Source organism: Ceratina calcarata, unplaced genomic scaffold (genome assembly GCF_001652005.2).
Source record: "Ceratina calcarata isolate Rehan_Ccalc_2016 unplaced genomic scaffold, ASM165200v1 scaffold525.2, whole genome shotgun sequence".
Taxonomy (NCBI): domain Eukaryota; kingdom Metazoa; phylum Arthropoda; class Insecta; order Hymenoptera; family Apidae; genus Ceratina; species Ceratina calcarata.
The window spans coordinates 413,686-425,928 of NW_017176396.1; the positions used below are offsets into that span (position 1 = coordinate 413,686).

Sequence of the window (12,243 nt, forward strand, 5' to 3'; positions counted from 1 at the left end):
GCTATTTATTATTAGCATTATTCTTCCGACGTCTGATTTCTTTTTAATTATAGGAAATGCGATTTTCTAAGGTACATAAACTTTTGGGATTGACTATATAGCCAATACATCCTTAATCAATCTAAAGAAGTCGGCAAACAATTTCTCACATCTCCTCACATTCTTCTCAAGACGATAATTTTAATTCAAGATGTTTCAATTAGTAAAATCATAATGCGTGTATAGATTTTGGTGAAGAAAATACGTAATTTACAGCAGACATTTGGGCTTAGTTTTTGGCCAAATATCGTTCAGCAGAATACGACAATAAAACGCTATAAAATCCTATTCTGCTAATTTCCGTTCGCCTGTTTCACGCTTCTGTAATATGTCATCCTTCTGCGTACGTTTGAACATCGAACTCGCAGTACTCAACCCTAATTTTTTAAGCTGGCGAGATAAACAAGGAAGACTATAAATGAGGCCGAACCGCTTATCAGACGTCCTTTGACTCTTGTCGAAAACTGGAGCGGAAGGCTGCGTCGTTAACGAATTATGTTGGTCGAGAAAATAGGTTACGCAGCGATCATATACTGGGGCTACCGATTTTCTCGCGATATAATATACCGTGTTTACAAGAATTTTTTCTCTGTGCCCGTGGTCGACTTGTGTTCCATGGGTAAATGGGCGGTCGTCACAGGATGCTCGCACGGTATCGGAAGAGCGTACGCAGAGGCACTAGCCAGAATAGGGATGAACGTGATCCTCGTAAGTCCGGACACGGAGAATTTAAAGGCAATCGCTAGCAACATCGAAGCGATGTACAATGTCAAGACAAAAGTGATCAAGCTGGATCTCTCCGAAGGTCTGGAGACATATAACGTGATCGAGAAAGAGATGTTCGGCTTGGAGATCGGCGTGTTAATTAACAACCTCGGTATGTCATATCCGCATCCGGAATATTTCCTGGACCTCCCGCACAAAGAGAAGATCTACATGAGCATCGTTCACTGCAACGTGATCGTTGTTACGAACATGTGCCGTATATTGTTACCGCAAATGGTAGTCAGAGGAAAAGGAGTGATAGTGAATGTGGCGTCGATGGTGGCCGTGTTACCCAGTCCTCTGTTAACGGTGTTCGCGGCCACGAAAGCCTACATCGTGAAATTTAGCAGAGACCTACAGATAGAGTACGGGAAACACGGGGTGATCATACAGTGCCTGTTACCAGGCACGGTGACTAATCACACGACGGATTCACCCAGATCGGGGTGGATGGTCCCGACGCCGGAGAAGTATGTTCAGAGCGCGATCAAAACCATAGGCAAGGCGAATGTAACCACAGGATTTCTGCAACACTCCATTCTGATCGGAATTATAAAATTCATCTATCGAATATCCCCGAGTTCCATTATCGTTTGGATGATTAATATCATGGAGGGAAATCGAAATAATGCGCTACGTCGTTACGTCGGATGACTTTGTAGAAATATACCAAGTTTTATTTAAGGAAATCGTTCTTGTTGACTTTTATTATTCTTTATTGGATAGGTAAATATTTATTATAAAATTGATAGAATTTTGTTCTTTCGTAAACACAGTTATATTAAAAGAAAGATCACCGAGGAGATGCTACTAAAAGTGGCGGTGCCCGTGTAATCGCTGAAGAGCGTATGGGGCTCAATTGGGCTCAAGACACAGTCGGTGATCGTTCTTTTCGGTGTAGTTAGAAGGAAATTGCGTAGGACCTTTCTTGTATCTGGAAACTGTTCAGCAGTATTCAATACCGACGAGTGATTTGCTTTCTATTTTATATTCTGGTGGCAACATATATAGGAAATATATAAAATAAGTAGGATTCAAAATTTTCAGGAACTTGCGTATTGGCGTATAGAGGTTTGCCAATGTACAGGCGCATTTCGCCAAATTTTTGGAGCGTTGGAAAACGAGGCTTCTCATCTTTATTTTCATTTAATTTTAATTCTCTTGATCATTCTTTAAATTTGTTGAACGCTATAGACGTGTTCTAATTTTATTTTATACCAACAGTAAGTATATAGATAATATAGAACGTGATAGCACAGAGATGTTCGTGCATAATAGGTAAAGAGTTCTTATATTTCGATAGATCGAATGCTTCCTCCAGTTTCGGATTTCGTAGTTTTGTTTTGACTCTGTGCTCGTATTTATAAAGAATAATAATTCATTTTATTCGAAAGTGTAATATATTATTATTTCGGAAACAGGTTTGTTTTTAAGTGGCGTAATATTTTTAGAATGATACGTCAAATGGTTGCCTTCTCAGTATGTTGTTAAAATACCTTATTTTCTCACTATAATTATTTATACGTACCATTTGCCCGAGAAATTTTTCTTTATTTCATGTATGCTAAACGTACACCCAATAAGTATTATAATTAATTAGTAGAAAATACATATTATACTGGTTAACCCTTTTACCGGCTAAACAATATTCTCGTAATAATATTTAACAAATACGATTTAATATTCGTGTAATGCTACTTACAGTATTAAGATTTTCAGATATTATAATTTCCTTTTAGGCAAGTTTCAAGCATAAAATAAAGGAAGGAAAATTGTTTAATATAAAATCCAAGATAAATACAATTATACGATATACACATTTGGTTTGTGCCAAAATGGATAGTTCTCGTTATTACGACAATCCATTTGAAGACTATCCTAATCCTACTGCAAATGCACTGGTGAATGCATCTGCTAACGATGTAATTCATTTTATTCTTCTATCCTCTGATAATCAATTTATACATTATTTATAAACTTAAGTGTACACATGTGCTTGTTAGATTAATGAAAATTATAAAGAAAGAATTGGAGTGAAGACAAAGGAATTGTTGGATCGATTGGAAGAGAAGAAAAATCATTGGACTCACAATGATGATAATTCCATGTATACTGGATCTGCAGGGATCGCATATATGTTTTACCATTATGGAAAATGCTTTAATGAGCCTGCTTACATTGATGTATGAACCTTTCAACATGTTATAATAACTAAGAACAGTGGATTGTGTCCTAAATGCATATTTCACTTGACAGAAATCAGTGGAACTGTTAAGGATATGTATAGATAAGTTCAGACACAAACGGGAAATCACGTTCTTGACTGGTGTTGTAGGACCATTGACTATGGGTGCTGTTGTATTCCATTCACAAGGCTATCGTGATGAAGCTCAAAATGCAATTTCAAAGTATACATACTTCAGTATTATTTTGTTACATTTTCACACAATTTCCAAACTTGAGATTTCTTTACACTTCTTTTTACAGAGTGAAGACATTGTCCTCTCTTGTTCTGAATGAGAGTAGCGACTTGCCAGATGAGTTACTGTATGGAAGGGCTGGTTATCTGTTCGCCCTTCTCTTCTTGAATTCTCATATATCTCCTGCTCCCATAGAAGATGAGCTTATTAAACAGGTATCATTCCATGACCATTAAATCCCGAACAAATGCAAAATTGTTCTTTTGACCAAGATTATTAAAAGAATATCATGTCAGGTGATTGCACTGATAATTAAATCTGGAAATCTGTATTCTGCTTCAAGAAAATACAAAACTCCTTTGATGTATATGTGGCATGGAACTGAATATCTCGGTGGTGCACATGGATTGGCTGGAATACTTTATCTGTTGCTACAGGTACATTATTTAACGTAGTATCCCATAGGAACAAAAAAAATATAATTGTTCATTTTATAGGCACAGCAATATTTGACGCGACAACAATTAGAGAAAGATATAAAGCCTGCGTTACAGTTTCTTAAAAGCATACGATATCCTTCCGGAAACTTTCCATCCTCGATCGGAAGCAACTCTGATAAACTGATACATTGGTGTCATGGAGCGCCCGGAATGACAATGCTGTTCTGTTTAGCTTACAAGGTTTTCATTTATATTATAGTTGTTAATATCATTAATTTTTGTATACGTAATTAAACACATTCATCTACAGATATACCAAGATGAGAGTTACTTGCAAATTGCTTTGCAATGTGGGGAGGTGATTTGGGCCAGAGGATTGCTGAAAAAAGGACTTGGTATATGCCATGGAGTAGCCGGGAATGCATACTCATTTCTGAGTTTGTACCAACAAACGAAGGTTGCTTCGAATTTATAATAATCATATCGTGGTTATATGATGAATATTAACAAACTATTGATTTTGTTTTCAGGATATAAAACACCTTTACAGAGCTTGCCAGTTCGCAGAATGGTGTATGGATTACGGAAGGCATCAAACCAAATCTCCCGACAGGCCGTTCTCATTGTTTGAAGGTACTGTTATACATTGTTTTAGTCTTTTACTGATATTTCTATCAAACACGTGCCGTTTCAGGTCTCGCTGGTACAATTTACTTCTTGAGTGACATGCAACAGCCGCTCTCAGCAAAATTCCCTGGCTACTCCATTTAAGACTAATACTCTTTCGTAATAACTGTTTACTTCCCATGCACTTTTGTCGAATAGAAAATTATTTAATAAATGGATTCACGAACTGATTTACCATTTACTATTTGTCTATACGTTACATACTTAGAGTATGTAACTGTACACTTCACGAACAATAAATCTCATGATATAAACAAAAGGAATCTATAGTGTTTTATTGCATTGAAAAGAGTAGTATACTTTTTGAAAATAAAGTAATCAAACTAACATTGCGTAAACCATTGTACAAAAATATACATATATAAGAAATAACAGATTATGCGAGAAACCTATCGGAAATCTATTGCTGAATCAGAATTTTATGAACTAATTTATATTATTTTGGTATTATTCTACGTCGCGGAATGTATTATCGTTTCTTTGATACTCTGACAATGGTAAAAGTGAAACGCGGATCAGGTGCATCGTTCGTCGCTACATATCGGTTAACAGGCCACTAATATTCATGACGGGTCGTGAGTTGGTATTTGTAAAAGCGTAAGGAGAAATGCTTAAAAACCAGTAGTTTCATTGCATTCAAACACAAATTATTCGTGTATTATAAAATTATCGAATCAGTGTATGTATAAGGAATAACAAAAGTAAGAAAAGTAGTGACAATAAAGGAAAAAACATGATTTGGCTCTTTCAATAAAAATTCAAAATCAATAAGCAAGGAGATGCCATTGGTGATCGTCTAGCATTCTCCGTCTGAGGAAGATTCACCGGACGATGCTACGAAAGGAAAAGTGATGTTCTTTCTTGCAACTTCAAATTATTTAATTGGAGGATAGGGATCCTCCGATCCAGTGGACATGAGGAGTGGTGCGAAGCGAGCATCTCGCGTATAAAAGCCGCTTCTGCGGCCACGCGCTTAGTTTCGTTTCACGGCGACCGATTTCGAAACCCCCTCCGATACGAACTGCCGTTCACGAGATCATTTCGAATTCACGGGCTCCTTTTACCGTTAACCCTGCGGCGTTAACAGGTTGCGTGAACGCCAGGGAGTTGTTATTTTTTGCTCGAACATCGTCGGGACCAGTCTCGAACGTTCGCGCTTGTCCCATTGCACTTGTGCGTTCAATCCCTAAGTGGTTCCCGATCAACCAGTCGACGTAAGTTAAATTTTTTTTAATTTGTAAAGCTTGATGAGAAAAATAAAAGATAGAAAAATTGAAGTATCTATGTATGGATATAGTATCTAATGTTGCGATGCATGTCGTTAAAAAAGATTGATAGAATCTTATTTAAAATTAAATGAATAAGAAAGTTGGTTCGCGAGGCAGAAAGTCGTGCCTCGCGTTAATTTGTTTCTTGCGCGAGTGAAAGTATAGGATACAGATCTTCCTGGAGTACGAAATTAACAAATACACACAATAAACTAATTTCGTACAGTAATGTACAAGGATGGAAGCGTAATAGTTTATAAATGATGCGATTTTTTAATTTTCAGATGGAAGTTCGTTTCGCACTGTTAGCGATGCTGTTCGTTATGGGAATGGCTGTGGCATTTCCACAGAAAGACGGACAAATTTTTAGTAACGAGGCTATAAAACAAGCACAGAACACTTATCTCATTCCGAAGGATGCGACAATACAGAAGGTTCAGGAAGGTATCGAACTGGCCGCCTACGAATCCATTCCTGGCGACCAGAAGATCAATCTTTTCGAGATCCTCGGAGAACATGTGCCACCGGAAGTTGTAAACAATCTTCAAGCCCAGATCGATCAGATAGGACGGAATTAGACTCGGTTTTCCTCCCCTTCACTATTGTTATAGCATCCTTGTAAAAAACGCTTTAGACCTAAGTTTCGTAACAAATATTTATAAAATGTGATAAGTTCTTTTTTATATAAACGAACTTAAGACTTTTTCACTTTTCATAAATAAACAGCTGAAAAAATGATGCTTATTTCGTTATTTAGAAACTTTCTTCACGACAATGGTAAAACATTCAAACAATAAATGTTTTAATTATAAAAACGTTCGTTTGAAAAATGATGATTATAATTTATTTTCCTCGACTGTTATAAAATTTATTACATACACTTAAGAATACTTGAAACTGGCCTTCCGCCAACGTCGGTCGTAGAAAGAGTATTACAACATACGCTTCGTGTAACATCATTCATCGTTGAAAGAAAAGAAAAGAAAAAGTAGAAGTGTTAGTCGCAAATTGTGAAACGTCGAACTAAGTCACCTGTGTCGGAATTATGTATGTATACCTAGCGTTGTCGTGGAGAAAGCTGTGGAACCAGTGACCAGAGGTGTACTTTCACTTCACCTATATTTATATCGTTATCGAAATGGTTCCTCTTTGGCATTTATTACATATCGTATCGCCAAGTGACTCGATCACAATACAAAATTGGACGTCGGGCTTCTCTGCCGTCGCGTTATCAAACGCAAGAAGAGAAAAAGTGAGTCAAGGATTCGGACAAATTTCGTAAACTTACACTTTCGTTTCACTTTCACTTTCTTCTGAACCTCTGCCGACGTTCCTCTCATCTTCGTTCATCAGTCAACGAGAGATTAATTGCGTAACGTCTCAAGGACGAATGAGTTCTCATGCAGACGTATAAACTTTAACGGAAATCGTGACCATCCGTCAATAAATGACAAATGTTTCGTACATTCATGATAAATAACTTAAAAAGTATTTATTTTGTTTACCAAGGTACAAATTCTCATAACTATGCGAGTTAAACTTATCAAAGATTTTGATCCATTTCAGCTTTCTCCGGTTAGGTTTAATGTCTATATCCAGGAGTATCTCATACACAATAGTTACCTCTAGTGCATTGTCTTGCATTGAGGGCATGCGTTACAATAATACCTGTAAATTGTACCCTATTCTGTTTACCATACTTGCAGATTATTTTTTTTGCTCGTTCAATCAAGACAACCGGATAAAATGAATTACAGTTTTCTTTTTTTTATATATACTATCTGTACAATGAATGTCTTCACGAAACTTAATAAGTTATTACAAAATATGCTTCAATACTACTAGCAAACGAACAATGGAATGAAATGATGCGTGTTAGTAAAACAACTACACTATATAATTAAACTCGACATTCTTTCTTAAAATCGACTTACAAAAAAAGAGAGATTTATATACAAGTGACAAAAATGTGTCCGTACATAAATTTACGTTAAGTTACCCGTACAAGTTCGTACATATTACATTCGCTATCACCATGTGCTACCGAGTGTTTGTCACCAGGTAGCACGCTATCGAACTTTTTTCTAATAATATCAACGAATCGTTTGCTAACAGCTTAAATGAATCAATGCAAGAAAATGTACTATTTTTATAACGTAATTATATGACGTACCGTAATTAAGAAAGCTTACTGTAGGGTCAACATTCGGTTTTTGTGTTTTCACATGTGCTTCACCTCCAACTTTTAAATCGTCTTTACTTCCTGTAATATATACAAAGCAATACAAAAAATGTATACTGACCTTAAAAAGGTATCGTAGAGACTATCTATACGTACTTGGACTTCTTTGATCCCCTGTCGTTTCTGTCTGAACTGTCCTCGCGAGATCGCTTTTTAGCATTAGACGAAGAATGGCTGGACTTGTGTCTGTCATGCTTGTCGTGCTTGTCACTTTTCTTGGGGCTAAACAGAAATAAACGATCGACTGTAACATCATAAGCCGCGGACGTATTTACATTAATCACCTGTGTCTGGACGATTTGGAAGGAGACACTTTCTTGTGTGATCCCCCACTCCGCGATCGATCCGATCTTTAATTATTGAAACATATACTTAACACAATTTCGTAGCAAAATCATGTCTATCTATGTCTAATTGGTTCGCGAAATTCAGAATTATGTGAACCTGTAGCTTTTTACCTGTGCTTGTCGGATGACGACTTCTTATCTTTACTGCTCGACGAACTCTTGCTTCTCGAACTGGAAGAACTCTTGTGTTTTGAGTTGTGCCTGGGAATCATACGCGTAGGTTAATTTGAAAGCTTAATAAAAATCAGTTTAAACAACTTACCTGTCTTTCGATGGTGAAGGTGAATTCCTTCCTTTCTTCTTTTTGCTTGAATTGTAATCATCGTGGAATCGGTCGTCTCCTCTTTCTTTGTCTTCTTCGGCTGCTTCTCGTTCCAGATCTGACCAGTCTTTACCAGATTCTTCGGAGCTGCCCAATTCCTCTTCTAGCATTGTAATCATAGGAAAAGTAGAATATATTAATGTATGAAAGAAAAAGTATTTTATTTCCGTGGAAATATTCGTACCTTCGCTGTCAGAGTTCTCTGATGCTTCAGAGTATTCAGAATCATCATCAGATTCTTCTTCAGTGTCAAAATCAGATGGCTAAAAGCAGAACACCCAAATTATTAGTCGCAATAAATTATATGTATGTATATATTTAATTAAATCACACACCTCATATGCATCGTCTTCCTCCTCCTCCTCATCTTCTACATCCTCGTTCTCTGCATCGCTTTCTGGATCCAAGAAACTCCAACCACCATTGTCGAAGAAACCTTCGGGATCGTCTGTGATCGTTTTCATAATTTTCGTCCAGTTCAGAGATTGTACACCTTCCGAATATCTGATGTCGCATGAACTAAAAGGAAAAATATGCTTATACTTCGTCTACGTCCCAGAACGATATTAACGGAAAAAAATTAACGTACTTCAACCACTCCTTTACATGATCCAGCATGTTCATAGGAATGGCATTTAAAATCGCAACTTTTCTATGATAATCTTTGAAGACAAAAATCATATCAAAGTTTTTCAGGTGGAATTGTACTCTTTCAAAATGAACTAGTTCAACATCTTCCAAAGTGATAACAAACGGAGGCTAGAAGGCAAAATAGATATTACGATCAGTACGTTGTACCATGTATATAGGACTCTGATATAAATGATTAAACTCACCCATTCTGTGAGATTTACCAAACAACCACTGGTCGGTTGCAAAAGAACAGTACTCCTAAATGGCGCGCCAGGGAATCCTAATTCTCGGAAAGGCGTGTCGAATTCTATTTCTTGTTTGGTCATACTTTCAACCTAAATATTTATAGTTTCTTGAAATTACGTACTTGTTTTCGTGGAATTAAACATATGAGATATCAAATATTACCTTTTCACAAAAACTTTTAAATGCAGTTTTTAACTTGTGCCTAAGCTCTCGTTCCGATTGTTCAGCAGCGAGATCGTCCCGATCATGCATGTGTTGATGTTTCCCTAAATCTGTTGTGATTTCACCAACCTCCGTATAAAATTGTACATCTACGTGTTTCTTTTTACCAAACATAATTGCATGCTAAAAAATTTGCAAATGATTAGTGGTCAGTCATCGAATATGATACGTGAAAAAAATAAAACTGGATATGTACTTTTAAATGAAAATGAAGCAGTATTATCATTTCACCATCGCATGGTTGGAAAAAGGCATTCTTAATGTTATTATAAAGAATATCAACTTTGTCTCCTCTAACCGAAGTGTAGCGAAATCCATTTACATGTGCCTCTAATCCTCCTGTCATTCTCTTTGAAACAATGTTTGGTCGAATGTATAAGTCTTTTAGTTTCGGATTACCCTTATTTTGAGACAGTATTAAAGTGTCTTGTTTGACCAGATCTTCTTTCTCCCTCTCTTCGGCTTCTCTGTTTTTGAACTTCTTCTGCACCTCTTTGATCAGTCGGAAGGCTGTGTTTAAATTAGAAGAAGGTGCTGAAATTTCACCGGGCTCCTTGGTGTTTGTACTCCGATATGTTCTAAACACGAGTATTGTTAATACATTCACATCAATTGCTATTATAAATATGACAAAAAATAAATAATAGATTAGTAATTTATACTAACACTTCTTTAACGAATGTAGCATCAGGTTGTGGATAAGATCCACCTTCGTTTCGACCCATTGTTGCACCGGGATGGAAGAAATTTATTCGGAGATAAGTATAATCTCCTTCTACCGACTGTGAAATATTTTTAATCGTGGATATGTGGAACGGTACAGGAATTCCAAAAATGGGCAGAATTACAGTTTCGTACTTCTTATCTACGAACGAGAAAAAAGAAACATATACAATGAAATTTACATAACATACGTCAAGAAATTAAGCATTATCCTTACCAACGTATAATTTCAATTCTTTTACTTCCGGTTCTCGTGGCATGTGACTCAAACTTTTGTACGATACTGTAGATTTTCGTATCTTCTCCTGTTCCTTCCCACCAGATTGCTGTGCCAAACGAGCCTTCGCAACTTCATTCAACTGTTGAGCTAATTCCTTTTGATGTTGCTTTCTTTTCTCCTCCGAGCTGTGCTCTGTTCTTAATTTCGATTCTATTACAGCTGTTCTCTTTCCACGTCCAAGGATCTCAGGCTTAGGTTCATTCTCCTTCCCACTTCCTTCTTCTTCGTCGTCTTCCTCATCTTTAACAAATATTCCAATATTTTTTACCTTCTTCTTAGATGGTGTGAAATTTGTAGCCGGTTGTCCCTGAAATAAATTTATTCCATTACAGTTTAATTATAGATATATTATATGAAAGAGTATTTAACAAATTTTAGTACCTCATTAACCATAACAGTATCACCGATGAAAAGAGCATAAACCTTTCCTTCTTTATCGGTGGCTTCTGGATTTGTGAGATTCGCTAATCCGACGTTGACGTTAAATACCATGCCTTTTTTCACTACCGCGTGAGTTTTTGGACCAATAAGTAAAGAGCTCTCTCTGAATTCGATGCCCATTGCAAAGCCGAAATTCTTTGTTAAATGATCCAACATATCCGGCTTCTCGTCTTTTACGTATTTAACACCGGCTTCGTAAACTTCACTTATTTTCACTCCGGCTACTAACTTTTTAAAAATTTCTTCTTCCAGTTGCAGAAGGAAATTGTAGCTATCCTAAAGGAAAATATAATTATTAAACATCTTTCATCCAATGTTTAAGTAATTTATTACTTGATATTCCTCTATGAAAATTTACCTCAATGCTTTTAGTGGGATTTACCAATAATGTTCGAACAATATTGGAACAGTAAGACTTGTAACGTGCTCCGAGAGAACAGACAATGACACCGAAGTGCAACGTATTTTTGTCGCTAACGACACTGAACTTTAGAGAATAGTTCCCACCACTTTGTATTATGGCCGGATAACACATATCTACTTGGGTAACATCGACACCAGTTACATACTTTTTATTTGTTATAGCCGCATCTACACCCTCTGCTAATTTTGAATGTTTCACTTTCTAAAATAGAAAATGGTCCAACATTAGAATAAAATACCAAGTGCACGTGTATCTTTTTTTTTTACAAGTACATTTCTGAATGAATAAGTCAAATACCTTGTCGGAATCGATGATTTCCATGATCTGATCTTTTAGATACTTTGTAAAGACATCCACAGATACTAAACATGCTTTCTTTATGGTATGAATCTCGGTATCCTCTTTTGGACACATAACATATGCTGCAGCAGCACTGACATCGACCTAGTGATTATCGTTATTACAAAATGATTGTATGTTCGCAGTTTATCGTTGTACAGAGAATTGTAAGACAATAATATCACACCGTATCAAAAGATTCTGTCTTCAAAGTAGCCCGCCATGCATCCATAAAAGCACCTGGGTAATTTTCTTTTGAGAAAACGCCTAATGTTTTACCCTTTTTACTCTGCTTTATGATTTCAATAAGTTTGCCGAAATTGGCTTTATCTTCATCATTCTTTTGTGGAAAAAGGAAATTGACAAATATTAAAAAATATGTAAAATGGTCAAGGAATTATGCAT

The 12,243-nt window shown here is 36.4% G+C and overlaps 3 protein-coding genes and 1 pseudogene across 6 annotated transcripts in view; 3 read left to right on the top strand and 1 right to left on the bottom strand.

Moving 5' to 3' along the window:
* The first annotated feature begins 45 nt into the window (after positions 1-45).
* Positions 46-1,493, top strand: LOC113464769 (very-long-chain 3-oxoacyl-CoA reductase pseudogene; annotated as a pseudogene).
* A 420-nt stretch (positions 1,494-1,913) lies between these two features.
* Positions 1,914-4,521, top strand: LOC108628440 (lanC-like protein 2). 3 transcript variants are annotated; one of them, XM_018030349.2, is made up of 10 exons: positions 1,914-2,027; positions 2,544-2,726; positions 2,808-2,987; positions 3,061-3,212; positions 3,292-3,439; positions 3,521-3,661; positions 3,722-3,904; positions 3,975-4,121; positions 4,195-4,297; positions 4,359-4,521. In XM_018030349.2, exons 2-10 carry the CDS (start codon positions 2,640-2,642, stop codon positions 4,433-4,435), a joined length of 1,218 nt encoding a protein of 405 aa, XP_017885838.1. In that variant the 5' UTR covers positions 1,914-2,027; positions 2,544-2,639; the 3' UTR covers positions 4,436-4,521. The 3 variants fall into 3 exon arrangements, with proteins under 3 accessions (XP_017885838.1, XP_026672346.1, XP_017885839.1); XM_026816545.1 differs by lacking the exon at positions 1,914-2,027 and adding an exon at positions 2,053-2,283; XM_018030350.2 differs by lacking the exon at positions 1,914-2,027 and adding an exon at positions 2,055-2,225.
* Positions 4,522-4,697: 176 nt separating this feature from the next.
* On the top strand, positions 4,698-6,403 carry LOC108628511 (uncharacterized). The gene is made up of 2 exons (XM_018030491.2): positions 4,698-5,565; positions 5,904-6,403. The coding sequence occupies exon 2, from the start codon at positions 5,904-5,906 to the stop codon at positions 6,195-6,197; it is 294 nt and encodes a 97-aa protein (XP_017885980.1). The 5' UTR covers positions 4,698-5,565; the 3' UTR covers positions 6,198-6,403.
* A 1,387-nt stretch (positions 6,404-7,790) lies between these two features.
* dre4 (SPT16 homolog, facilitates chromatin remodeling subunit dre4) overlaps positions 7,791-12,243 on the bottom strand; it is a 7,266-nt gene continuing 2,813 nt past the window's right edge. The window contains exons 7-21 of one of the 2 annotated variants that reach the window (XM_026816542.1): positions 11,434-11,457; positions 11,016-11,351; positions 10,572-10,941; positions 10,298-10,496; positions 9,828-10,209; positions 9,572-9,754; positions 9,367-9,498; positions 9,120-9,289; positions 8,866-9,049; positions 8,715-8,793; positions 8,471-8,633; positions 8,320-8,409; positions 8,146-8,211; positions 7,958-8,083; positions 7,791-7,882 (exon numbers count right to left, since the gene is read on the bottom strand). In XM_026816542.1, coding sequence (XP_026672343.1) covers positions 7,876-7,882; positions 7,958-8,083; positions 8,146-8,211; positions 8,320-8,409; positions 8,471-8,633; positions 8,715-8,793; positions 8,866-9,049; positions 9,120-9,289; positions 9,367-9,498; positions 9,572-9,754; positions 9,828-10,209; positions 10,298-10,496; positions 10,572-10,941; positions 11,016-11,351; positions 11,434-11,457 — 2,511 coding nt within the window. In that variant the 3' untranslated portion in view covers positions 7,791-7,875. The remainder of the gene's footprint in view (positions 7,883-7,957; positions 8,084-8,145; positions 8,212-8,319; positions 8,410-8,470; positions 8,634-8,714; positions 8,794-8,865; positions 9,050-9,119; positions 9,290-9,366; positions 9,499-9,571; positions 9,755-9,827; positions 10,210-10,297; positions 10,497-10,571; positions 10,942-11,015; positions 11,352-11,433; positions 11,458-12,243) is intronic. The other variant, XM_026816543.1, reaches the window with a different exon arrangement.

Coding starts and splice junctions, on each gene's coding strand:
- LOC108628511 (XM_018030491.2), top strand. CDS start 5,904: ATGGAAGTTCGTTTCGCACTGTTAGCGATGCTGTTCGTTATGGGAATG.
- LOC108628440 (XM_026816545.1), top strand. CDS start 2,257: ATGATACGTCAAATGGTTGCCTTCTCA. Junction 2,284..2,543: donor GTCAAATGGTTGCCTTCTCA/GTATGTTGTTAA, acceptor ATTTCCTTTTAG/GCAAGTTTCAAGCATAAAAT. Junction 3,662..3,721: donor TACTTTATCTGTTGCTACAG/GTACATTATTTA, acceptor TTCATTTTATAG/GCACAGCAATATTTGACGCG.